General features: G+C 42.1%; 1 protein-coding gene across 4 annotated transcripts in view; it reads right to left on the bottom strand.

Annotated features, from left to right (window-relative positions):
* The window catches only part of PCSK5 (proprotein convertase subtilisin/kexin type 5), a 300,518-nt gene that overhangs the window by 261,462 nt on the left and 13,822 nt on the right, over positions 1–25,234 (bottom strand). For all 4 annotated transcript variants that reach the window (XM_050944093.1, XM_050944095.1, XM_050944094.1 and 1 more), the window contains exon 2: positions 7,256–7,360. In XM_050944093.1, the coding sequence (XP_050800050.1) occupies positions 7,256–7,360 (105 nt within the window). The remainder of the gene's footprint in view (positions 1–7,255; positions 7,361–25,234) is intronic.

Below are 25,234 nucleotides of genomic sequence, written 5' to 3'. Positions count from 1 at the left end.
ATATTAAATCCAAAAATAATTGAACATCTTCCTGACCAGCCCACGTTTTATCTATAACAAGCATGCTGATCAAGAAGAGATGAGTACATTCTCTCTTCCTACTGGCAAGATTCCCAAGGAGTAGTTTCTCAACTTCTGCTCCGGAATCCTTGCCAAAGCAATACCATAATCTGTGGTGAAATCCATCCTTTTTCCCAGCCTTTCAGCTAGCTAAACCCCATGTTAGCCTAATTTATTGTTTAGCAGTTTGAACTGGTACAAACACTGCTACATAGCAACATGATGATTTATTTGTGGCTACTACTGTTTCTCCTTCCTTTACCCTCTCACAAACTTCCACCCTGCTGTCTTGCCAGAGTTAAGAATAGGGTTGTGGCAAGGCATCTCCCATCTCCTCCATCTTAACAGGCTCAGTGCTTCCATCTCTGATGGTGAGGGGCTGGAGTAATTCAGCCCCACACTGGTTGGTGTTTATTCTCCCATTTGGGTGGTTATTTCCCAATATTTTCCAGGCAAGCCTCAAGAGTGCCCCTCTGACAAAAAAAACAAACAAACAAAACAAACAAACAAACAAATAAACAAAAGAAACCAGTTCCAACACAAAACAAAGGGGAATACCTTTCCCTAGTCTCACCCTGACGGTGGTGGCCGTGTTATTGTTCCTTGGGTACCAGTCCTTTTCCTAAACAGGCAGTCTGTTATATAGCTTCCCCCATACAGAGGAGAGCAGCCATCCACCCTGGAGAAGCCTTTCTCCCTGCTGCCACTAGCCCTGCAGCACCTTGTCTCTCCTCCCCATCTCTCATGGGAGGAAAAGTTTTTCAAGGTCTCAAGCAGCCTTAATTGGACTTGGGTGTCCCTAATTGACCAGAGGTAACCCATTTTCAGCTTATAAGGGAAATGGTCTTTATCATTCTATGGCTAGTATATCTGCCTTCCATCACTCTTTTACAGCTGTCCTGCCTAGGGCTGCCCAAAGGGGGGGGGGCAAGTGAGGCAATTTGCCCTAGGCCCCAGACCCCGCAGGGGCCCCCACGAGAATATAGTATTCTATAATATTGCAACTTCTTTTTATGGAAGGGGCCCCCGAAATTGCTTTGCCCCAGGCCCCCTGAATCCTCTGGGTGGCCCTGGTCCAGCCTTTGTCACACTGTGTGACTCTCCTAGAGCAGTAGTTCTCAAACTTTTGCACTGGTGAGTGAGACCTCTGAGTGAGGGGCTTTTTAATATATTTAATATATATTAAAGTTTTTAATATATTTAACACTTTTTAATATATTTAACACTATTATAAATGCTGGAGGCAAAGCAGGGTTTGGGGTGGAGACTAACAGCTCGTGACCACCCCATGTAATAACCTCGCAACCCCCTGAGGGGTCCCAATCCCCAGTTTGAGAACCCTGTCCTAGAGGATAGCTCTGCACATATAGGTCTTGTCTACACTAAGACATTTTGGCTAAGAGTTGTCACTGTTGTTACCACCAGTTCTGCTCTGGTAGCAGAACCAGTGCAGACGTGGTGCTGACAAAAAGTGGCATTTCAAGCACCAGGTCACATAGATCCTCTTAATAGAGTTAGATGTCATACAATAGCTCTCCCAATGTTGCTGCCACCAAAGGAACTGAACAGGTGGTCATGACGGTGTGAAATGTCAGCAACATGAGACAAATCCTATCTTCACTGAAGTCAATCCAAGCTTTGCTATTGATTTCAATAGAAAAAAGGCTGGGCCTCAAACACTGTCATCTTCCAGAGTATGAAAAAATTTGAATATGGATTAAACCAAACTACTACTATATAAAAGGAGTTTAACAAAATCAAAAGGTGAGATGATTCTAGACTAAAAACAATGCCCCAAAACACTAGTACTGTAAATGCCTTTGTCATTTGTAAACTGAAGATTTCACAGATGGAGTTACAGCATGGTACTTGAATTATTAATTTCATATTTAAGAGCATTGCTCTGAGCAACATTTCATTTTTCAGATCTCCATTTCTCTTGTCATGCAGGGCATTGGGGACTTGATGGGCAAAATTGGACGCTCTTTAGCTTGTATTTACATCATTTGAAATTAAAGCACAGATATGAGATTCTTAATGGAAGATTATTAAGCAAACATGATTTTTGTGTAGCTCTTTTGTTAAGTATTGTACTACAGAGCCTTACACAGCAGTCATGTAAGCCATCTTGATTTTTCAGATATGTTAAGGGCATGTTACACATTATAGACCATGATCCTGATTTCCTGTGCCTTTCAATGCTGGCCTTTTGTTTATTTTTTTTTTTAAATAACCAAAAATGAATTCACTCATTGCAGACAGACTTGTGTATTTCATATGTGTTATTGTGATGTGTGGTTAATTTCCTGTGTGGGCTTCATTACTGACATCTATTTTAAACTGTAATCTCATTGGTGCAAGAAGAGCTCAATTCTAATCTTACTTACACCTGTTTGATACTAGTGTAACTGAGGCCGGGTATACATGTAAAACTTAGGTTGACCTAGCGTCAGTGCTCAGGGATGCGAGAAATCCACACACCCTAGCATTATAGTTAGGTCAACCTAACCCCCAGTATAGACACAGCTCAGTCAACAGAAGAATGTTTTCGTGGATCTAGCTATCACCACTCAGGGAAGTGGAGTGGACAAACTCCGTCCATTGACGTAGTCTGCATCACCTCTACAGGGTTTCAGCAGCGTGGCTGTAGCATGGTAGTGTAGACATGGCCTGAGATCGCACTTGTTTTTTAGTTCTCCTTCCCATTAGCATCCCTTTCTGTTAGCACGCTATAAATAATGAATAGTCCTGGGGCAAATACTGAGGGATGCCTTACCTGCTTCATTCCTCAAAAGGGGAATTCTGCACCAACCTGATTCTAAAGGAAAGTCATGTAGGCACAGAAGGGAGCACAGAGAGGCTCCCCAACACCCTCGGCAGCTCCCCATACCCTTCATTAGTCATGGATTGACTCTGATCACTCTTCACCCCCATACATAAGCACTAACACTCCCAAAAGGACTTTTCAAAGCAGTCTGTGTAGGAATGACAGATGAGACCACAACTGCTGAGGAGGGGGTTACAGTGAACCCTGAAAGAATTAGTTGGTGGAGGCGGAGCTTGTTAGAAAGGCCAGGGAGTTTTGTTCTGTCTCGTCATTTGCCTGTCCACTACAGACTTGGGGCAATACTTTAATTTGGTGCATGATATTAATCCCTGCTTTGGGTCTAGGCCTCTCTCCTGCTTATCTTTCTATCAATTTTTACAGCAAGCTGCAACAGGTGACGACATGCTCAGTAAACCGCACTCTAGCAGTGCTGTTTTGAAGAAAGCTATGTGTGAATCTCTCCACCCTGCAGAGTAGTGTGCTAGGCTACATTGAGGGTATGTCTACATCTACAATTTTGCAGCGCTGGTTGTTACAGCTGTATTAGTACAGCTGTATAGGGCCAGCGCTGCAGAGTGGCCACACTTACAGCAACCAGCGCTGCAAGTGGTGTTAGATGTGGCCACACTGCAGCGCTGTTGGGCGGCTTCAAGGGGGGGTTCGGGGAACGCGAGAGCAAACCGGGGAAGGAGACCAGCTTCGCCGCGGTTTGCTCTCGTGTTCCCCGAACCCCCTTGCAAACCGCAGGGAAGGAGACCTGCTTGCTCGGGGGTTCGGGGAACGCGAGAGCAAACCGGGGAAGGAGACCAGCTTCGCCGCGGTTTGCTCTCGCGTTCCCCGAACCACCCTGCAAACCGCAGGGAAGGAGACCTGCTTGCTCGGGGGTTCGGGGAACGCGAGAGCAAACCGGGGAAGGAGACCAGCTTCGCCGCGGTTTGCTCTCGCGTTCCCCGAACCCCCCTGCAAACCGCGGGGAAGGAGACCTGCTTGCTCGGTGTTCGGGGAACGCGAGAGCAAACCGCAGGGAAGGAGACCTGCTTGCTCGGGGGTTCGGGGAACGCGAGAGCAAACCGGGGAAGGAGACCTGCTTGATTACCAGAGGCTTCCTCAGGTATGCTGGGATACCTGCTTATTCCACGGAGGTCAAGAAAAGCGCTGGTAAGTGTCTACACTTGATTACCAGCACTGGATCACCAGCGCTGGATCCTCTACACCCGAGACAAAACGGGAGTACGGCCAGCGCTGCAAACAGGGAGTTGCAGCACTGGTGATGCCCTGCAGATGTGTACACCTCCTAAGTTGCAGCGCTGTAACCCCCTCACCAGCGCTGCAACTTTGTGATGTAGACAAGCCCTGAGAGTGCTGGAGGTCTACATATGACCACAGGTGCTCACTTTGACCATTCCTCCTCTAAAAGTATATAGTTGATATTCTCTCTTGGTGGTGCCAATGTACGTTCTTAAGCTGGGAAGCAAAGGGATCACTGCAGATGCTAATGAATATATTTCTCAATATACAGACAACATTCTACTATGCTGAATATGGTTTATTCAATCATTTAAAGATAGAGTAGGATTCATGTAAACATTGGGCCAAATTTTCAAAATGTGTACTCTATACACTTCTAATTGACCATAAGGGAACTTTCTTCCTAATCCAAATCAGAAAATATGTTTCTAAGACATTAATAATCACATTCACAAATTTCTAGAAAGAGACACTCACACATCAGCTGGCATAAAGTGTAATAGTTCCATTGAAATCAATAAAGCTGCACCAAGTCATGCCAGTGAGGAATCTGGCCCTTTGTGTTCACACAGTCAATGACAACACTATGTACACAGACAGTTTAGAAATACCAGACTACAAAAATACTACTATTAACTTCCTGAATTCCCACTAAGTGGAGATCATGCTACAGAATTAGCACAAATCAGGTATTTAGCCAACTAACATGTGGAATTTATTTGAAATTAATTCTGAGCACCAAGCTGGGGATTGAGTAAATGCCCCTTTAAAATTGGGCCCTGTATTTTATCTTTCTTTTATTTTTTAAAATTTTGAAGTCTAATCCTGAAGTCAAAATACCCATAGAAAGAGGAAGAATGAAAGCTTTCAGGGCTGGGCCTATCGTAAGTGGCACATATGCAGTTCTACATCCATTTTGGGCTGGTTTACACTGGGGGCGGGTGTCGATGTAAAATACACAACTTCAGCTATGGGATAGTGTAGCTGAAGTCGACGTATCTTATTTCGACTTACCTCCTGTTCTCACAGCGCAAGATCGACGGCCGCGGCTCCCCCATCGACTCTGCTTCCAGCTCTTGCCCTAGTGGAGTTCCAGAGTCGACGGGAGTGCGTTTGGGGATCGATGTATTGCGTCTAGACGAGACGCGATAAATCGATACCCAATAGATTGATCGCTACCCACCGATCCGATGGGTAGTGTGGCCGTACCCTTAGTGTACTAAAACAATGTCATCGTTTTCAAATCAAATGTATAATTAAGTATGTGTGTTATTTTGTCACTTGGAAGAGGATTTTAAGTTATAAGGAATCTACTTTTAAACAGTTTGGAAAGTCCACAAACGCTAGTGTTCACCTATTTAGATTGTAAACTTCTGTTAGAATCTAAAACACCATCACAGAGTATGTGTCTTCATTGTTTGTACGGTGCATTGCATAATGGGACCTCAACCCTGATTGGAGCTTTCGGGTGTTATAGTAATATAATTTAAAAAATAAAATCAAGAAATTCATAGTTATGATTACCAATGAACTGTACATTCGTAGTTTTTGATAGGGTAGATTCTCTCATGTGGCCAAAATCTACTTGGCACAGCAAGGGGCCATCAGGGAACTGGTTATGTCTCCCTGATTCTCTGCTCAGCTCTGCCTTAGCCCTTCCCCATACTTCACTCAAGGCTGCTCTAACCTAGGAATGTTGCTAGTGATCCACAAGGGACCGTGGGTATAGCCAGAGTGCTAGGTGGTGTCCATGTGCAACAAAGTCAGCTACGCTAGCTCTGTGCCCACAGAAGACTCACATGTGCTCGGGGAGTTGCTAAGAAGATGCAAATGGTTTCCACTCCATTTGCGCTACTGCCTATGCAAGGGAAGAGCACTTGGTATTTGTTCAGTGAATCTGAGTATTCCTGGACCCTCCAGCCTTGCCCTTGACCCTCTCCATGTTTATCACTGAAACAATCTGAACAGTAAGATTGATGGAGCCCTTAGAGAAGACAGTTTAGCCATACACTGTGTGAGACCTCCTTTGTAGATGTCCCACATCCTGTTCTTGCCTCAATGCACCGCTAAACTACCCAACTTATGCTTCCTAGATAGCCTTTCACACCACTAGGAAGGCAGGATTCACTACTCACTGTCATTGGGTGACATTTATCTTTCATGCGTAGCATTCTGCTTTTATTTGTTGATCATTTTTATACTTGAGTTTCTTTCTAAAGCACAAATTTCTCAATAAGGGGGATCAACATGCCATGTTTATATAATCCAAGTGCTAAAAAAGTAGCTGAAAATTTCTTAACTCTTGAAAAACACTAAGGTTTTTTTCACACTTGAATAAAATAAAAAAGCTTAATGATTTTTTCTCACACTTTTTTCAAAAATATTCATTTTTTGGTTGAGGAAACACAAAAGAAATTCCATCTCTAAGGTTGTCTGGGGAGAAGTTACAAAACAACTGAAATTAGGGGCTTGCAATAAAAATGCTTTCTCAGCCACAATTATAAGATAAAATATTATGCAATGCTAGAACAGACTGTCCAGTATTACCCAATGCCCTCAGTTACCCAATATCTAAAATTTACTAAGACTGAATATATGATGTAGGGTGAGATGCCACATTTCAAATAAAAAATGGTCCTTTAATATAAAATAAGGCATAAGGGTTAATTAAAAGGACCATGGAAAAGAGTGTGCAAATCTTAATTCCCCTACTGCATTAAATGATCATAAAAAGCCAAAAAATACCACCAAACCATGGAGATATCATCCTACTTTGCACATTTTCATTCACAAAGGCAGCTGACAAGAAAACAGCAGCCAATTAAGTTTATTCTTGGGAGTTTTAACTAGCGAGGCACAGCATAAAGATTAGTACATTAACAAAATTCTTACAGTACATCTCCCCCAAGAACAACAATGGACATTATGTTCTGAGGATAGCACATCAGTTAATAATATGGTATTTGTCTTTGTTTCATCTTAAGGTACCTTGGTGAACAGATAGTATATCAGCTCTTGTAATGTTAGCTGCCATCCAGGCAAATGTTTCCTGGTACGACATTTCAAATAAAAAATGCAGAAGCTTTTGTCTCAGATGCTTGCCTAGCTGGATTTTCTTACCTTTGGTTCCATTGAAATGAAGCTGTGGGTACCTCTACTTGAGAGAACTGACCTTTTAATTGTTTTACTATGATAGAAGTGGTAATAATCCTTCAGTGCTCCAATCTGTTGGGAGGAAGAGACAGAGGAGAAAGAGAAAGAGAGAGATTTAATTTATGAAAAGCAATTTTCTGTTTTTCATTTTTTAAAGGACTATAAATTATGCAATTTCCTGCTGTGCTGAAATGTTACTTGAACCCCAGTGATCATCTTTCAAAAGAAGGACATATGATATGAAATGCATGGAGTGTCCTTGAGGCAGCAACTGCAAACCCAACTATTATAATTGAGCTGCTTAGCCTGTCTGTATCTACCTTTTTAAATGTTTAATTTATATGCAGCATTTTAAGTAATTCTAGACCAATCTATATCCAAACTGTCTTCACATGGCAAGTATAAAAATCATCAAATAGCTATATGGTTATTAAAAACCATTCCATCTAGTTTGCTCAAGGAAATGTACTATAAAATGCAGAATAGGTTATTTATGTCATTAACTTACCCCCAAAAAATCCTAAGCATCATACCATTCAGAAGGAATATAAATATATGACTTTGGGGGGGAAGGGAGGAGTAACGTCAGAACTCTTAATCAGTTACTAGAAGTGCTTATTCAAGTTATGAGAAGTCAAAATGGGCAACTTCTAAATAACAGAATTCAAATTACTTTGTATCCATCACTTCAGTACAGTCTGGTAATGATGTTAGTTTTACCCAGCACCAATCTTTGTAATAAATTTTAAATCATTAACACTTGTTTTATAATGGATAGCCAGACTTTTAAGACATTACTTACAAACATCCACACACACCCAACATCTTTGACCCTAGGGAAAATGCCTTCCCTAAGCATTTTAAAATTTGACCTTCAAAAAAATGCCATAATAGTTGTAAATCTTATAGAAAGATCCTTTATTTGAATTAACAGTGTTCAGATCGATCTCTCTCTCACTCTCTTTTTTTCTTTATTTTGCTTATTTTTAACAATATTTATTAAAATTGTAAACATTCAAGTGACCTTAGAAAGCAAATTTGGCGTAGTTTTGAAAACAAGTCTGAATGAAATCATAAAAGATGGTGGAAGAATAGTTATTTAACCTCATGGATTCTGTGTTTTGAATTAATAGCCCTTAATAAAGACAAGTATACAGGAAATAACTCAAGTGTTCAACCTCTAAGGTTCTAGGAGAACTGGCAGGAAAACACAACAGCGCTCCAAGGATCTGTTTTTAGGATTCATGAAGACTAAAGTCTCTGGCTGTGTGCTGCCTACAAGACAATGCAGAACACTTCATCATCTCCTAGCCTCTGTCCTGATGCGCGCAATGCCAGAAACAAGGCTAGGGTGCTTTAAACTAATCAGTGGTGCCAGATCTAATCCTGACCCCAGTATTGGCAGCATTCAAACTTTACCAGTTTGTGCAAGGTCTCGGCCCATTTATGAAGATTTATGAGGTTCCGCTGTATGTTTGTTTGATGCAGTAGCCTGGGGATTTCTTGTTTGTTTGTTGCTTTAATTGCATTTTTTGCATATTCATTAAACCACAACATTAAACACAACTTTAATCTTCCACGGCCTCCCTCTCATTCGTGTGGATTAATGAGCCTCTATTGTAACTCCTTGTTTACACACACACACACAAAATGCAGTCACAAAGCAAGTAGGTCTGTATTTCCCCATTGCACAGAAATGCACACACAAAATCTGTCATTTATTTGGGGGAGGAGGAGAGGGGAAGGGACAGGGAGAAAATCTGGACTGTTTTATGCCACATACATACATTTTCAGATTACCCAGTGCTCTACGTGTCTGCATTGCATTTGTCTGCTTAGTGGTAGGCTGTGGCTGACCACTGTGTGGGTCAAGAGAGCAGAAGGCTGGCCACAACTGTACTCCTTGAATTTCTGAGCTAGCAGTACTAGCCACTCACAAAGGGGCGAGGTGGAGATGAGGACATCGTCCCCAACACATACACACCAACCAGCAGGGAAGCACGTGCTCCATCCACTGGAAATGGTGAAGCAGTGGGGCTGCTCCCCTTGTGTGCTGGGGTGCTCCCCAGGCATTGTGTATACTGCCTCTGAATCCTTCCCAGGATAGGCTTGCGCTAATGAGGCACAACTGAGCCCTTAGAGCAGGGGCGGCCAGGTGAGAAGGAGTCAGAATTTACCAATGTACATTGCCAAAAAGCCACAGTAATACGTCAGTAGCCCCCACATCATCTCCCTGCTCCCAGCGCCTCCCGCCCACCAGCAGTCCCGTACCTCCCCATCAGCTGTTCTGTGGTGTACAGGAGGCTCTGCAGGGGAGTGGGGAGGAAGGAGCGAGGGCACGGCAGGCTCAGGGGAGCAGGCGGGAAGGGGTGGAGTGGGGGCAGGGTCTGTGGCAGAGCCAGGTGTTGAGCAGTGAGCACCCCCTGGCACAGTGGAAAGCTGGCGGCTGTAGCTCTAACCCCGGAGTCAGTGCCTTACGTAGGAGCCACATATTAACTTCTGAAGAGCCGCATGGGGCTCCAGAGCCACAGGTTGGCCACCCCCAACTTAGAAGTAAGTGCTGTGAGGCTGGGCCCATGTCCTCCAAGCACCATCACTTTTCAAATAATGATAACTACAGTTGTCAGAAATCCATAGCTTAGATCAGGGGTTCTCAAAACTAAATTTTTGGCAGCCTCAGAGTGCGGCCACCAACTCTTGCTGGTGCCCGCACTATTTTTCCTAAAATACTTAATTAACTTTAAAAATAAATAAATATGCACATAGACATATCCAAATCATAGGAATTTATTTATGTAGGGTTTTATTTTTGCAGACTCAATAATAAAAATAATGGACAGCTGTTTCTATTCTTTACTGGATCTAAACAGACTAGAAACACAAATAAGGTGCTTTGCACATTCTGGTCTTTTTTGTTGTTTTTTTTTTCTTTTGCTCTTTTGGTTGTGTTTTTAAAGACTTGCTGGCTAGTAAGTCTGCTGCTGTGAAAAGTGATATTTGTATGTTAATACCACTTTTCACAGCCTCCCGGCTAGCTACTAAGGCTATGTCTACACTACAGACCTTACAGCAGCATAGCTGCACTGCTGTAAGGTCTCCCATGTAGCCACTCCATGTCAACAGGAGAGAGCTCTCTTATCAGCATAATTAACCCATCCCTAACGAGTGGCAGTGGCTATGCTGGCGGGAGAGTGTCTCCCGCTGACATACTGCTGTTCACACTAGCACTTCTGTGAAACTTTTGTTGGTCGGGGAGTATTTTGTTCACACCCTGCCTGACAAAAGAGCTAATGTAGATATAACCTTAATCTGCTGTGAAATACAAATATCACTTTTCACAGCAGACTTACTCAACCCGGGCATGCCACGATACAAATTAAGTCCTGAATGGTGAGGTGGGTAGGGAGGCAGCGGAGTGATAGAGGGAATGGATGGGAGCCTGGGGTGATGGGAGAAGAGGGTTAGCCCGGGGCCAGAGCCCACTGCTACATGGCCTGGGGCTGGAGCCCACTGCTGTGTGGCTGGGGGACAGAGCCAAAGCCCTGAGCCCAGAGACAGACCCCAGAGCCTGGAGATAGAGCCCGAAGCCCTGCAGCTGGAGCCTGCTGTCTGCCACGCCAGGGCTGAAGTCTGACTCCACCACTCCTGGGAAGGTGGGTAACTGGATGCTTGCTCCTCAGTGTGTGTGTCTCCAGAGGGGGCAAGGCTCAACTCCTGCTAGAGGCCTTGAAGGAGAGGCCACTGCTTCCTTCCCTTCCCCCACCCCCATCACCCAGGAGGCTATGGCCGCAAGAAAAGCCCCTGGTGGCCACATGCGGCCATGGTGGTCGCATCTGAGAAACACTGGATTAGGTTCATAAATACTAGCGGGATCAAAAAAGCCCAAATCTTGAAAATGGAATTTTATTCCTATTCAGTGAAAGCCAGTGCCTTCTCATAGTAACGCAGTAGTGTATTATACATTTTATTATCCTCCTTTACCTTAATGGGAATTTCCTTAGACCCTCCAAATCCTTGGACCATAGAGAACCACGTGTACATGTAAACAAATACATACATCCCTGCTATGGTTAGGATGTCTTGCCTGCTTTATTACAGATAAGAATATGAGTGAACTTTGAAGAAGTTAACCAACACACTGTCATTACTGTGTAACAACAAAACCTTTGCTTTAGTTCTTGAAATATATTTTCCCTAAGGCATCTTTAACTTTGAAAGTAGCATAAGGATAACTCAGGATACAGTCACTCAGTTCCTCTACCTAATTGAACCGTGGAGTGTCCTCAGAAAGCTTGTGATGAATGACAAACGCTGTATTGAGTGCATTACATACATTCACCAGACTTCTATATGACTAGGTTCACCAACAACTGAACATTTCCATTGATCCTGTATAGCAGCACCTCAGCAGGGCTGACAAAGTTAGTTGCCCATTTGATAATGGGAAATAGGAAACGTTTCCTGGTGGGAAGGGACTTATCCATCAGTTTCCATAGAATTTAAAGTTTTAGACTAGAAGTTTCTACTCCTTCTGGTTGCAAACATAACCTTCTGCTCGTGAGCCGCACTGTAGACTGCCTGAATCTGTAGAGAGACATCCTTAGGCCAGAGTTTCCCTGGCCGTTGCAGGGGAATTGGGAGGGAAGAGAGGATTCTCCACTGTACAAATTCTGCCTCAGTAACAGAGACAACTGGAAGTCCCTGCAACCAGTCCCTGCAACCAGGGGAGTGCAGAAACTTGTCCCTCTGTGCAGCCTTGGTCACACAAATCACTAGGGCTGTGCAGAGGATGGAAGTTCTCTTTTACAATGGATTTGGGGATTTTGAAATTTGGCTTTGTTCCAAATAGGAGCGAAAATTTAAAATTTAAAAATTCTTTGAAGGAAACATTCTGGATAAAAGATTTCAGGTCATTCACAACATATTCTTTGGATTTCAACTTTTTAAAGATTTTGTAGTAATTTTTAATTAGAATTGTATATTATATAAATTATACATAAGGAAGCATGGAAGAGTTCCCTCCCACACTGGCCCGTCCACAGGCTGAGCTCACCAAGAGAAAACAGGCTTCACAATGCTAAACAACAGTGCAATCTTTGCCCTCTCCCTGTGCACTGGGGAATCTGGGAAGGCGTTGCATATCATGCAGGTCCTGACTTTGTCCTTAGCTCTCCTAGCGGGAAGTGAAGCTCTGCAGTGCTACTTACTCAGTAGCATGTACAATTTTCACAATCCAGCCACATAGCAATGGAGAGGTATGAACTGCCCAAGGCGTAAATCCTGTCTCCAGCTCACATTCCAAGCAGGCAGACCATGCAGTGGGAGTTTCTTTCCTACAAACCACTCTTCAATAGTGACTCACACTGTAGCTGCTTCTCCAGTGCCAAAAGTATGCTCTGTGCTTCTTGCCTTCTATCACCTTGGTGGGATGTTACTGATAGTTCTGCACAGTGGTGGATCCACTAGACCAGGGCAGGAATAGCAGCCCTGGATGGGCTGTGGAGATGCCAGGAAATCTGACTGTAGAATAAGATATGTATTAATTACCCAAAGCTGCCACCTACTTCTTCAAACAAAGCCTATTTACTCCAGTTTTGTGTTGAAGAAGGGGAATCTCACTCATGATGTGTTATTTAGTAAACATTCTGCAAGGTATTAGGCCCCATGTCATTTTCCCATAGATGCTTCAGCACGGTAAGTTTAAAGAGTGACTTGCTTTCAGTTTTATACAGTTTCAGCCACTAAAAAGGTGGCCAATTAGTAAAGAACTTAAATAGAAAAGACAGAGAAGATCACAGCTGCAGGAAACTAATCAAGCTGAAATTCCAACAATGACAAGCAGGCCTTTTTCCAAATATGTCAGTTCCCTGCCACTCCCACTGGTTTTGCAGCCCAATCTCCTGCTCCTGAGGAGTAAATGAGTTTTTTGGATTATTTCAATCAGCCATGATTAAAACAACAAAAAAAATACCCTGTTACTGACATTGCTGGGTACTCTGGTCTTGTTCTGCACTGAAGCAGCAAATTAAAACCATTGTGGCAGTCAGGCTGCTATTTTGTCTTTATACTTAAGGCTATGGCTACACTACAAGCTTTGGTCGACAAGTTACATCGGCATAAAGCCACTGCAGTTAGCATATTGCTTGTACATGTGCAACCCGCCACCATCCTGCACATTCTTTTGGGAAGTTTTGGCAATGCATGTTGGAACTAAAACGAGTCATGCAGGGGTAACTGAGAACAAGAGGTCAACTTCATAGCTTGCAACAGTTTCCATCTCATAATGTCATCTATATCCCATAATTTTCATGCCTTTTTTAAAAAAATCCCACAAACCTGCACAGCCCTCCTCACTGTCCATCATCTCTGACAAAAGCATGGAGCCTGAACAGCTCTGCACTCTTGTCATAGGTGTTGCAAGCACAGGAAGCAAGATCCTCCGGCATTTGCAGAGCTGTAAGAAGAACTGAACGAGTGGGGAACATGATGATTTCTTGGAGGACAGATTGCTGTGGGACACAGCAAGAACCAATTCAAAGTTGTTGGTGGCATTCAAGGAGCAGCTGCAGATGATGAAGCACTGCTTCTGGGCCTGAGAAACAAGCACCGACTGGTGGGATCGCATTGTAATACAGGCTTGCGATGATGAGCAGTGGCTTCAGAACTTACGGATGCACAAGGTCACATTCCTGGGTCTGTGTGCCAAGCTCATCCAGTCCTCCAGTGCAGGGGCACCAAAATAAGAGCTGCACTCTCAATGGAGAAGCAATTGGTGATCACACCGTGGAAACTTGCAATGCCGGATTGCTGCTGGTCAGGGGAAATCATTTTGGAGCTGGAAAACCCAATGTGGGGACCATTGTCATGCAAATATGCAAGGTCATTAATCATCTCCTCATGCACAGGACTGTGACTTTTGGCAACGTGCAGGATGCAGTAGATGGATTTGCAGCAATGGGGTTCCCAAACTGTGATGAAGTGATAGATGGTATGTATATCCAGACCATCTTGCAACAGAGTCCATCAAGAGAAAGAGCTATTTTTCTACAGTTATGCAAACACTGGTGGATCACTGGGGACACTTCACTGACAGTGTTGGCTGGTCCGGGAAGATGCATAACACTTGCATCTTTAAGAACACAGAACTGTTCGGAACACTGTAAGAAGGGACATTTTTTCCTGACTAGTGGATTACCATTGGCAATGTTGAAATGCCAGTAGTGATCCTGAGGGGCCAAGCATATTCCTTGCTCCTGTGGCTCATGAAGCCATACACCAGCCACCTTGAGAGCAGCAAGGAAAGATTTAACTACCAGCTCAGCTGGTGCAGAATGACAGTAGAATGCACTTTTAGTAGATTGAAGGAACACTGGCATTGTTTACTCATGACAGTGGATCTCAGTGAAAAAAACATCCCAAGGGTTGTAGCTCCCTGCTCTGTCCTGCATAAAATCTGTGTGGCAGAGGGTGAACGGTAGTTGCGAGGGTGGAGAGCAGAGGGGGGCTGCCTGCTGAGTTTGAACAGCTAGTCACAGAGGCTATTATAAGAACTCAGTGAGGAGCTATACGGCTCAGGGAGGCTGTGAAAGAGCACATTAACAATGAGCCACAGTAATGCATTGTGGAGTACTGTTCTTTAACTGGACCTGCTGTTTTGGGGCCCTTTAGGAATTTTGCTGCACAGTTATGATTATCACATGGTGTTTGTCACTGATCCTATGAGTTGTGCCACACTGTACAGTAACAAGTAATTGGTTGCTTTCAGAAACTTCTAGGCCCTCTGTAGCATATGTTATGAGTGAATAAAAACTATTTCCCCAATAACAGAATTTTATTCAGTAACAAAATCAATGCAAAGAAAAATCTGTGAAATTTAAATGCAAATACAGTAAATACTTAATACATTAATGGAACAGACCTTAACAAGGGGAAAGAACATTCATGTCTACTTTCACCTACATATACAGCAACTGTTGCTCTATCAGATCAGTGTATGTGAAGCTGTGATTGTCCTTAATGTCCCCCGAGGGGGAATGGTGGGGTAGGGACGCAGCCTCGGATGCTGCACGGAATGTTTGGGTGGGGGGAAGTTGGGAGGTTTCTGTAATGAAGTTCTCCATGGATTGCAAAGAGAGGTGAGCCCACAAGAGTCCACTCATAGGTCCACAAGAGTCTGAAGCATCTGTGTTTGCTGCCATCTCTCTCTCTTCCTGCCAGGATTCCTGGGCCTTTCTCCTGTCTACTCTTTCCTTCTCCAGGCTGTCTGCAGTATTCACCCTCCAGGCCCTTTGTTCACGGTCTGATGCAGCAGTGGCTTGCAAGATCTCATTGAACATGTCATCCCAAGTCCTCTTCTTTCTCCTTCTTATCTGACTCGGGCATTCCGTGGCTGTGGACGGGGGACCCTTCAAGGCTTCAAAGGCAGCAGCTGCAGACAAAACACAGAGAGGTACTGTTGCCAGTATAGTCACAATGGAAAGCAAAAGTGAAGATTCAGAACTCCCTTCCCTTGCTCCCCTGAGGTTTTACACAAAACATGACTATTGACACTTCTGCTTCAGCGTGCTTGTGCATTGTGCCACTCATGGCACCAGCCATGGTGAGTGTGGCCCACCAGGGATGAGGGAAATGAGGAGGGAATTGTTCAGTTGCATAAAACTATGAGTATGGGGCAAAGACACTGAATACTGGCACCATTTTCCACAGGAAGGTAACAAAGGCAGAGAGAGCACAGCTGCTACTGGCATCCCAAAGCTGCCAGGGCCCATATGCTGCTAGCTTGTCTACTGCAATGGTGCACGCTGAAGTTATTGCTGACTGGCATGGGAAAGTGTCCTACAATGGAGGGAAAAATAAGGCTGCCATCCCTAGAAATCTTCAGGAAAGGATTGCTGAGTACCTCCATGAAAGTTTCATTGAGATCTCTCAGGAGGATTCAAGAGACAGTGCTGTGTACATAAACGAACTGCTCTGCATGGCTCCCCCTTGCCTAACTCCACAGGGGAATGAAAAGTAGATAACAACGCTGCCTCTCTTTGTTGTACTTCTTCTAGTATGAGTAAATTAATGAAAAGTTGATAGTTGTGTCCTGTTAACTTGGGGGCACCCTCACTATAATGGGAAATAAGTTTATATGCTTACCCGAGGATGCTTCCCCTGCATCAGGCTCGCCCATGCTCTACTGCCGGGACTGGTTTGCAGTGGAGCCCCAAAGAGGTCCTGGCTTGTGCCATAGCTGGATTCCCCGATCATGTATTTCCTCATTCTCCTCCTCGCTGTTCACAGCATTGGCCTGTGACTCCAGCTCCTCAGAGGTATCCATGGTGGTCTGCAGGGTGGCAGTGTGGTCTCTGCCAAGTATGGCATGCAGCTTTTTTTTGTAAAAATGGCAGGTCTGTTGCTCAGCACCAGATTGACTGTTTGCCTCCTTCGCCTTCTGATATGCCTAACACAGTTCCTTTGTTTTCATGCGGTATGGCTGCTGATCCCTGTCACACCCCTTCTTCTGCATCCCCCATGCACTCTGCTCATAGATGTCCATGTTTCTTTGACTGGTCTGTAGCTATGCTTGCATAGCCTCTTCTCTCCTCAGGCCCAGGAGATCCAATATCTCCTCTTTATTCCAAGCCGGCACATATCTGGAGTGAGTAGCTGGCATGGTCAGCTGAGCAGTAACACACAACAATAGAGAGCTAGCTGCGAGGTGTGCTCACCAAGCTAGACAATCGGGAAAAGGCATTTCAAAAATTCACAGGGCTTTAAAGGGGAGGGGAGCCTTTCAGTCTCCAGGACCCCCAGGGAAGTGAAGTTCACAATTGTCAGTGTTGGGCATTGTGGGACAGCTGTTTGAGGACTGTTAGGATCAATCTGAGTAATTACACTCTTCTACACAGTCTACACTCTGCAATGTCTACACTCTTACTATGTTGCCCTCAGTATATTGGCCATGGCTACACACTGCTTGGACAGGTGGTGTTACTGCCTTACTGAAACAGGGCACTTACATCAGCTGGAGACAAATTTAAGTATAAACGTGTGCAACTAGGTCGACACATGACGGCTTATGTCTATCTAACTTTGTAGTATAGTCCCAGGCCTGATAGTTGGGCTCAGCTAGTATTCTCATGTGCCAATGCATATATCTTCCCTATTCCTTTTTTCCCTTCAGGCTAGCACTCCAGTCTGGTAGGGAACAAATATGTTTACACAACATTGCCAAAATTTGTGCCTCTGAATGATGACATTCCTCAGAATAAGGGCTTGGCTACACTCGAAACTTCAAAGCGCTGCTGCGGGAGCACTGTCGCGGCAGCGCTTTGAAGTGCGAGTGTGGTCACGGCGCCAGCACTGGGAGAGCTACGTACTCCACCTCCTCATGGGGATTAGCTTGCAGCGCTGGGAGCCGCGCTCCCAGCGCTGCGGCACTGTTTACACTGGCGCTTTACAGCGCTGTATCTTGCAGCGCTCAGGGGGGTGTATTTTTCACACCGGAGCGAGAAAGTTGCAGCGCTGTAAAGCGCCTGTGTAGCCAAGGCCTAGCATAGCTCAGTATCAATGGCATTGCTGGAAACCTCATTACTGAAGTATGCAGATACTATGGTAATGAGCCCTTCCTCCATCCTCACAAAATGCCAATATAAAATAAAATAAAATATATAGAAAAATAAAGGCCAAGATTTTAAAAAGTGGCTAGTAATTTTGGGTTCCTCAGTTTTTAGGTGCCCAATTTGAGACACCTTAAAGATATCTGATTTTCAAGGCATGGGTGCTTAGCACTATCTGACCCTCTCCTGCTGTTCAACCCATCCCCCCAAATCTAGCGGTGGCCTGTCATAGAGAGGAGTGGAGAGAGTGGCAGTTCTTCGAGTGCAGAGTCTGCCTCTGTTTTTTCATCATTTGTGCTGTAGTCTGAGGTAGTCTTCACTGCTAAAAGAGGTGTGCTTTTTTACCTTAGCGTGACTATTCAGTGTGAGCTACCCCAAAGTGAAAACACAGTTGAAAACAAGGCATTTTAGTTTTATCCTGAGAGAAATGCATTAAGGGTAGGGCTATACCATTGCCTGGGGTTGACATTGCTTCGTCTACCTCATGGTGAAATGAAAGTGTCTTGTCTTCACTGTGTTTTTACCTCAAGACATCAGTTAATGAGAGGCAACAAATACACTTTTTTTCAGCGAAGGCAAGGCTGAGCAGCATAGTGGTTACTTTCCCCATCCTTAACCCCCAGAGCAGTCTTGAATTCCCCCACGGGGGCTTGTACTGCAGGTTGGGAACCAGTGATTTAGATATTTATAATGGTTTGGGTTCCCTTAAAACACTTTTTCTCGATCTCATAGGTTGAAATTAGGGATGGTCATAACTCTAATTCCAGACAAAAATAAAAGCTAATTGCCTTCCCCTCAGATAGAAAAAGCTTTGCTGTGAATGAGTTTTCTTGATCAGATTCTGAAAAGAACCTGGTCCTCAAGACAAAGAAGTTCAGCCAACTAGTAACACAGACAGGTTGGTGATTCTCTTCTGAATTACTTGTGCATGAATAACACTAGGAAGATTAATTACTGCATCCTGCTGTTACAATAGGAAGATCACTATTTCTATTTTAAATAAATCAGCTTTATCCCCAAAACATAACAAGTCCTTTATCCTTGATATTCCCTGTCGCCTTTTTTTTTTTCCAAACGGAGAAAAATATAACACCTTACTGAAGTAATGTATGCCACTGCTGACTTCCTTTGCAGCCTTGGGCAATTTTCCACTGTATTTCAGCTATTTGCATGTAGAAATTTTGCCTGGGCATTTACATTGAACTGGAAGGGTACAATTTTGTTTTTCAATCAGTGGATGTCTAAAATGAAAAACTGAGCTATTAACATAAAATAGCTCTGCATTATGTTCTTTCACGGAGGAATGTTATTACTATGGTTTACATACTGCTGCATTTTGCTTTAAAAATCCCACAAAAACCTTAGCATGTTAAGTGCTTCAATAGAAAATCCAAAATAAACTCTCTAGACTTTTAACTTGTTATATGTGCCTTTATTAACAGGACAAAATGAGCAACAATAACCCCAACTGCAATTTGAGTTCTTTGCATCTGTTCTATTTCAATATCAAGGCTGAGATTTTCAAAGTCATTGTTTTATGGTTAATAGGAATTGAGCATTTAAATCCATTAAGAAGCTTTAAAAATTTCAGACCAAAAATGTAATTAGAGTGTGGATAGAGACGTTAGAGAATATACAGTTTTAAAGAACTTCTAAAATAAAAAAATTAATTTATAATGGAAATTATTTACATGAGATTACATACTGCATTTTGTATACCACCTATATAATCAAAGTTTCTCTAATCTGTTCCCTGTACAGGTCATATTCCAAAATATATTTACCAATATAAAGATATGTCAGCTTTCCTCTAGGCTATGCAGCACACTAATAATTGATTAACTACCTTGAAAAAGCTCAAGGTACACAGGACAAAACTTTATGGATCAATAGATGATGCAAATACAAAAAGAATGTACAGTTATGCACCGAAAGAAATATTGCAAATGAACTTCTGTCTAGTGGGTTTCTCGTACATCACTGCTACCATGGAAACCATATTCAACATCTGAAATTACATGATGAAAGGAGAAGTGCTGAGAAACATTTAGCAACATGTAATGCTGTTGTATCATCAAAAGAAATAAAATGTTTTGATACTTAAGAGTGAGGTCTTACTACCCACTAGTACAACTTAGTCTTAAGTGAACATTCTTTGCAAAAATGAGAAAAGATTCAATGATAAAAGAGGTTAGAATTTTCAGGGAACACTGTAATCTTTTAAAAGAAGGATGACCTTTGAAAAGATCAGAAATGTATCAATAGTTTCATATTCATATGTGTTTAATCACAAAGAATTATTCATTAAAAGCACCCTTCTAAACAGGATGAACAATTCTTCAAAAGAGGATTGTGGCAGCTTTTTTGGATTATATATTCATTTAAATCCTGTGGATTTCAATCTGAAGTTGTTCTCTCCTTATAAATAAGGTTGGAGAGGAGGGTGCGGTTAGCTGGTGGTTTTAAATAAAACTACTTAGAGATTTTAATTGACTACAGTTAACTGTATCCAGTGATACTTCTCTTGGATTGCTTTGAAGAAAATAATATTCATACTAAGCCAAATCTTGAATACCTTAGACAGGGAAACTACCAATAACGGTAATAGGAGATTGCCTGATTAAAAACTAAATGAAAGCTGAGGGTTAGCTTTATATATTTGTCCTTTACATGAATGTGCAATGAAAAGAATGGACCAAGGAGCCTTCCCAGTGTGACTCACATAAGAGCTAGGGAAAACTGCAGTCCCTTCAGCACCCCAAAAGAAGATGAAGCATAGGACAGGATGGGCTTATGGCCTCACCTCCCTCTATCACACCATGGGAAATGGGGGTGCGCTGCACTTCAAGAACGGGGAGGAAGAGCCAAGGGACTCTTTCTGAACTTCTAAGGAAGAATGCCTGATAATGTTTCCCTAGAAGCAATGTGACACCACACCACTTCAGTGCAGGGCTGTACATTACAGGCCCAAGTAAAAACTGAGTAAGGACCTCAAAATTGGCCCTAACTGGAGTCAAGGATCTAATGAACTGTGAGTAAAAATGTCAAGTTGTTGGCATTTTAAAGAACCAAGCCAACAGAATTCCTAATGAATTTAACAGTGATATTTGGCCATCATGTTGATCATTCAAATACTCTAAATTAAAAGAAAGTTGAATTCTGCCTTTTGAAGTCCATAAAGAACACCCCTCCTCTATCCATTTCCTTTCAAGGATTGAAAGAGAGGTTATGATTTTTACTAATATGTTAAAATAAGTGACTAAAAAATTAAGAAACAGATACAAGATTTTTCTTTCAGTTCTTCAACAGATGTCTTAGTATTAAACAAGATAATTTTCAGATTTCTCATGTAAAGCTAGTTAATGTTATCATGCAGCATAGCCAGCCTAATCATCCCACAAAATGAAACACAATTATGGACCCATTAATGGAGAGTTTTATGAAGGGAGGGATTGACCTTTAGGTAAGTTAATGTCTCTGTCAAATAAAACAATGTAATGTTAAACTGATTATTCATGCCTCTCTTTGCTGAACCCGACTATTTACCTCATGGTATTTCCATAGGAACTACAAAATAAGTGCAGCAAATACTTTAATCCTTTTCCACAAAATAAATAGACTGCAGTGATTTAAAGACAGTTTTGTAATCATTATCCATGCAAGTTCAAGTGATAATGAATGCTGTTTGTACCTATAAAGAAGCTGTGGGGGGAAATGATAATGTTTGTTTCTCTAAAAAAAAGCTGTTGGGCAGGAAACAAATCTCTTTAACATTTCAAGAGGTTCATACAACTGCAGCTTTTGTTCTAACCTTCTTCTCTTTTCTTTCTTTACTAACTCGCCAATTGGTAATTTAAAAGCTGATATATGTCTTACTTAGAATAATCTTCATTGCTGTTTTTATTGACTTCTATGTCAGTGGAGAAATGCAAAAGGAGAATGAAAGAAAAGAAAATGAGTATATATACTGTACCTTGAATGTTCATTTAAGTACTTTACGTCACTGACATATTCCATATTTTATGACTATTCCAAATCCTAAGCATTACTGATGGGAGGAATTAATTTGGACTCTCATCAATATATTAAAATAATTCTGGAAAATAATGAGGCTTTACAAGGTTTAGTCACTGTTATTTCAATCATGCCAATAGTATAAAGATAAGTTATTAAATAGGTTTTATGTTTTAATAAAACAGATTCATGGCAAAAATGGGCATTAATTTCCTTTGAAAATTGATCACAAAATGTTTAATATCAGACAATCCTGAAAACCATCACTCACCCACTTCAGCAGTCCCACCAGGCGCAAATCTCTTCTCATTTGCACCAAAGTAAATCAGAAGTAACTCTGTTGAAGTCAATTGGGTTAAACTAGTTTAAGTGAGAGAAGAATCTGTGAGTAAGAGTTTGCAGGATTGGGCACCAACTCAGACATGATGCTATGTTTCTGTTCATTTTTTTAATTTCAGCATAAAACTCACTACTGCATTAATATCAGAAGATCTTATAACATTCAAAATGACTGACACATCAACACACAGTAGTCATGCTATTTCCACAAAACACCTAAAATTGCAGCAATACACCTTTTCAGACTGCACTTTGTCTTACAAATCAGAACTCAGTTCTTATTGGCTATAGTAATTACGTTTTCATTTTATTGACTTTCACATCAGAATTTATTAAGTAATTTCCCCCTCCATCCTCACTACATTTTTTGAAGAATAATAAAGCTGTGACTCGTGATAATTACTGAGAATGAGTTTAGTTCATCTACATGATGTGGGGCAGTATTAAATACCCATCACTCTAGTTCAATCAATCATTTTATCAGTGTAAACTGCCACAACAGTGAAACTGTAACATATTTCTTTGACTTTGTCCTGTATCAAAGTCTAAAAATCTACCACTCTGCACAACAAGCTTAACAGAGCATGAATAAAGGTCAAACCATCCCAGAGCCAGATATTTCAGTGATAATATGCACATAGCTAATTTGATCAATGCAAGATCCTTACAAAGGCACTACTATATCCTGTTGAAAAATTGAGGCCTAATCCCACAACCCTTATTCACATGAGCAATCCTTACTCATACAAGTAGTCCCATTGACTTTGATGGAACTACTTATGCAAGGACTACTCACGTTCCAGCACAGAGTCCTAGAGATAGATACTGAAATTCAGTACTTGTTAGTAAGAAAACACTTGTATTTGCAGGACCTAGAGACAAGCTTCAAGAAAAATATCAGATCCTGTAGCATGCACACCTAATCAGAAAGGAAATGTCAGGAACATGCTACCAGTTTAAATGATGTTTGGCAAAACAAAATCTGCTGGTTCTAGGTATAGTCAGGTAGGAATCTACTATCTATTTAATCTAGTTATGTCAAGTTAGAAATAACAGGAAAAAATTACATCCTCCAAATTCAGACAGTAAGGTCCCCCTCCTGCTCTCACTCATCGGTAGTGTCAGATGGACAACTAGAGCTCAATCCAACTTTTACTTAAATCAATGGGAATCTTTTCACAGTCTTTAATGGAAACTGCATTGATCTCTTACTGAGACAACACCTAGCATATATCTTGATGAATCCAGGCTCAATCAGGAAAAAAGTTCTGGATCTACATTTTATAGTAGTGACACCTCTCAAAGTACTTGGCAACAGCATTAAAATTACTCCGGCATGTGAAGAAAAGTGAATGCTGTGAGGTCCAGCTACAGTTGGTGATCAGGTATCTAGATTTACCAGAGCCTTTGAAAGTATTCAGGATAATACATGGGGTATGTCCACAGCATGTTTATAAAGAATACTCTTTTGGGACATCCTCTTTGGGAAAGAAATCCTTAAAGTTTAGAACTTTACTGATCAATGAACACATACACAGCTGTGTCTCCAAAATTATTTGTGCAAAGGAAAGAAAAACATTTTGCCTTCACAGATGGCAGGTTGTTTTTATGATCTCTAGTGTACATTTATTTAATACATGGTTCCATACATTTAAATACAGGAAGCTTTGAAATAAATAATGAAAGGCATAAAAGAAGATGCATTTTAAATACACAGACCGCATTTCAAATGTAAAACATTTACTTTCATGCCATATAATTCCTGCATTACAAGGTCTGGTTAATTGATTAATATTTAAAATATCTTCGGACACATATTATTTTGAAAACACAGCTTCAAAATAATGCATCACCTTAAATGTGTCAGAAATGTAAAGAGATAAATCAGAGATCCTACAAACCACGCTCCCTGCTCACTGTGCATATATGTACAGTAGTGGGATTATTATGTGTTTGGGGCTTTAATGTCATTAGCAGGCTACAGTTGACTCTATGTCTCCTTATCCAAATACAACAGTTTCACTATGTTCCCAGCACATGACCAAGAAAGGGAAATGACTCAACTCTAACAAGATGGAAATGTGGCTCATTGGCAGGGGAAGCATCTAGAAGAGTAGGTAGTTGTGGTGTCAGCACCAATCATTGATGACATGTGATTGACTTCGCCAAAATTGTCCACAGTCTAGGTGCCCCAGTGTGTGCTGGCCCATTTTGGGAGCTCAGCAACCTCACCTGTGTCAAGCTATCAAGCCCCAGATGATGGAGGCTGGTGGCTGATTCAAGTGACCAGGTTACTTGACAGTAGGCTGGAGGCAGAACTTCCTATAAGAAGAAGCCTGTTCCATGAGTGGAAAGAGGAAAGAGACTTGCAGGGAGTAGGAATGCCCTTTCAGGAGCTGTAGGGTCAGAGAGAACTGGGGGAAAGGGTTCTCTACAGTAGCCAGACAGAATGACTTGAGTGGAGTTGTGCAATGAGGGGCAGAAGCCTTAAAAAGCTTGAGGAAACTCCAGGGAGCAAGATCTGTGTTTTGGGAAAGAACTGTTGAGCTCAGCAAAGGACTGAATTAAGGATGAGTTGGGGAAAGATGTCCTGTCATATAAACTGATATGCATTCTATGCTTCAATAAACCAGATCCTCAGAAGTGTATTTGACTCATAAGGGTCTGGGGGCAGTTGCTAAAAAGCTCAAGAAAACAAATCTGAGACAGTGTCAGGGCTTGATGCCAGTACGGGTCAGACCCTGTTACACTGGGGCTCTGAAGGAAGGCATTGTTGCTCCTGGATTCTTGGGTAAAATCAGTGGTGCGCCAGATAGCTGCAACCACATCTCTTTAATGCTCACATGATGCATATCTAGGCACTTTGTCTCCTCGGGAATACACAATTAGAAAATTCTGTTAGGCTACATTTGAATACTATCCATACATTTCAGTGACAAAAGAGTGTAGCTGCCTGCTTGTTACTTAAATGGGGAAAGCTACTGTGAGC

Source organism: Gopherus flavomarginatus, chromosome 3 (assembly GCF_025201925.1).
Source record: "Gopherus flavomarginatus isolate rGopFla2 chromosome 3, rGopFla2.mat.asm, whole genome shotgun sequence".
Taxonomy (NCBI): Eukaryota; Metazoa; Chordata; order Testudines; family Testudinidae; genus Gopherus; species Gopherus flavomarginatus.
Note: the sequence above shows the minus strand (reverse complement) of the source record. Positions and strands in the feature narration are given on the sequence as shown.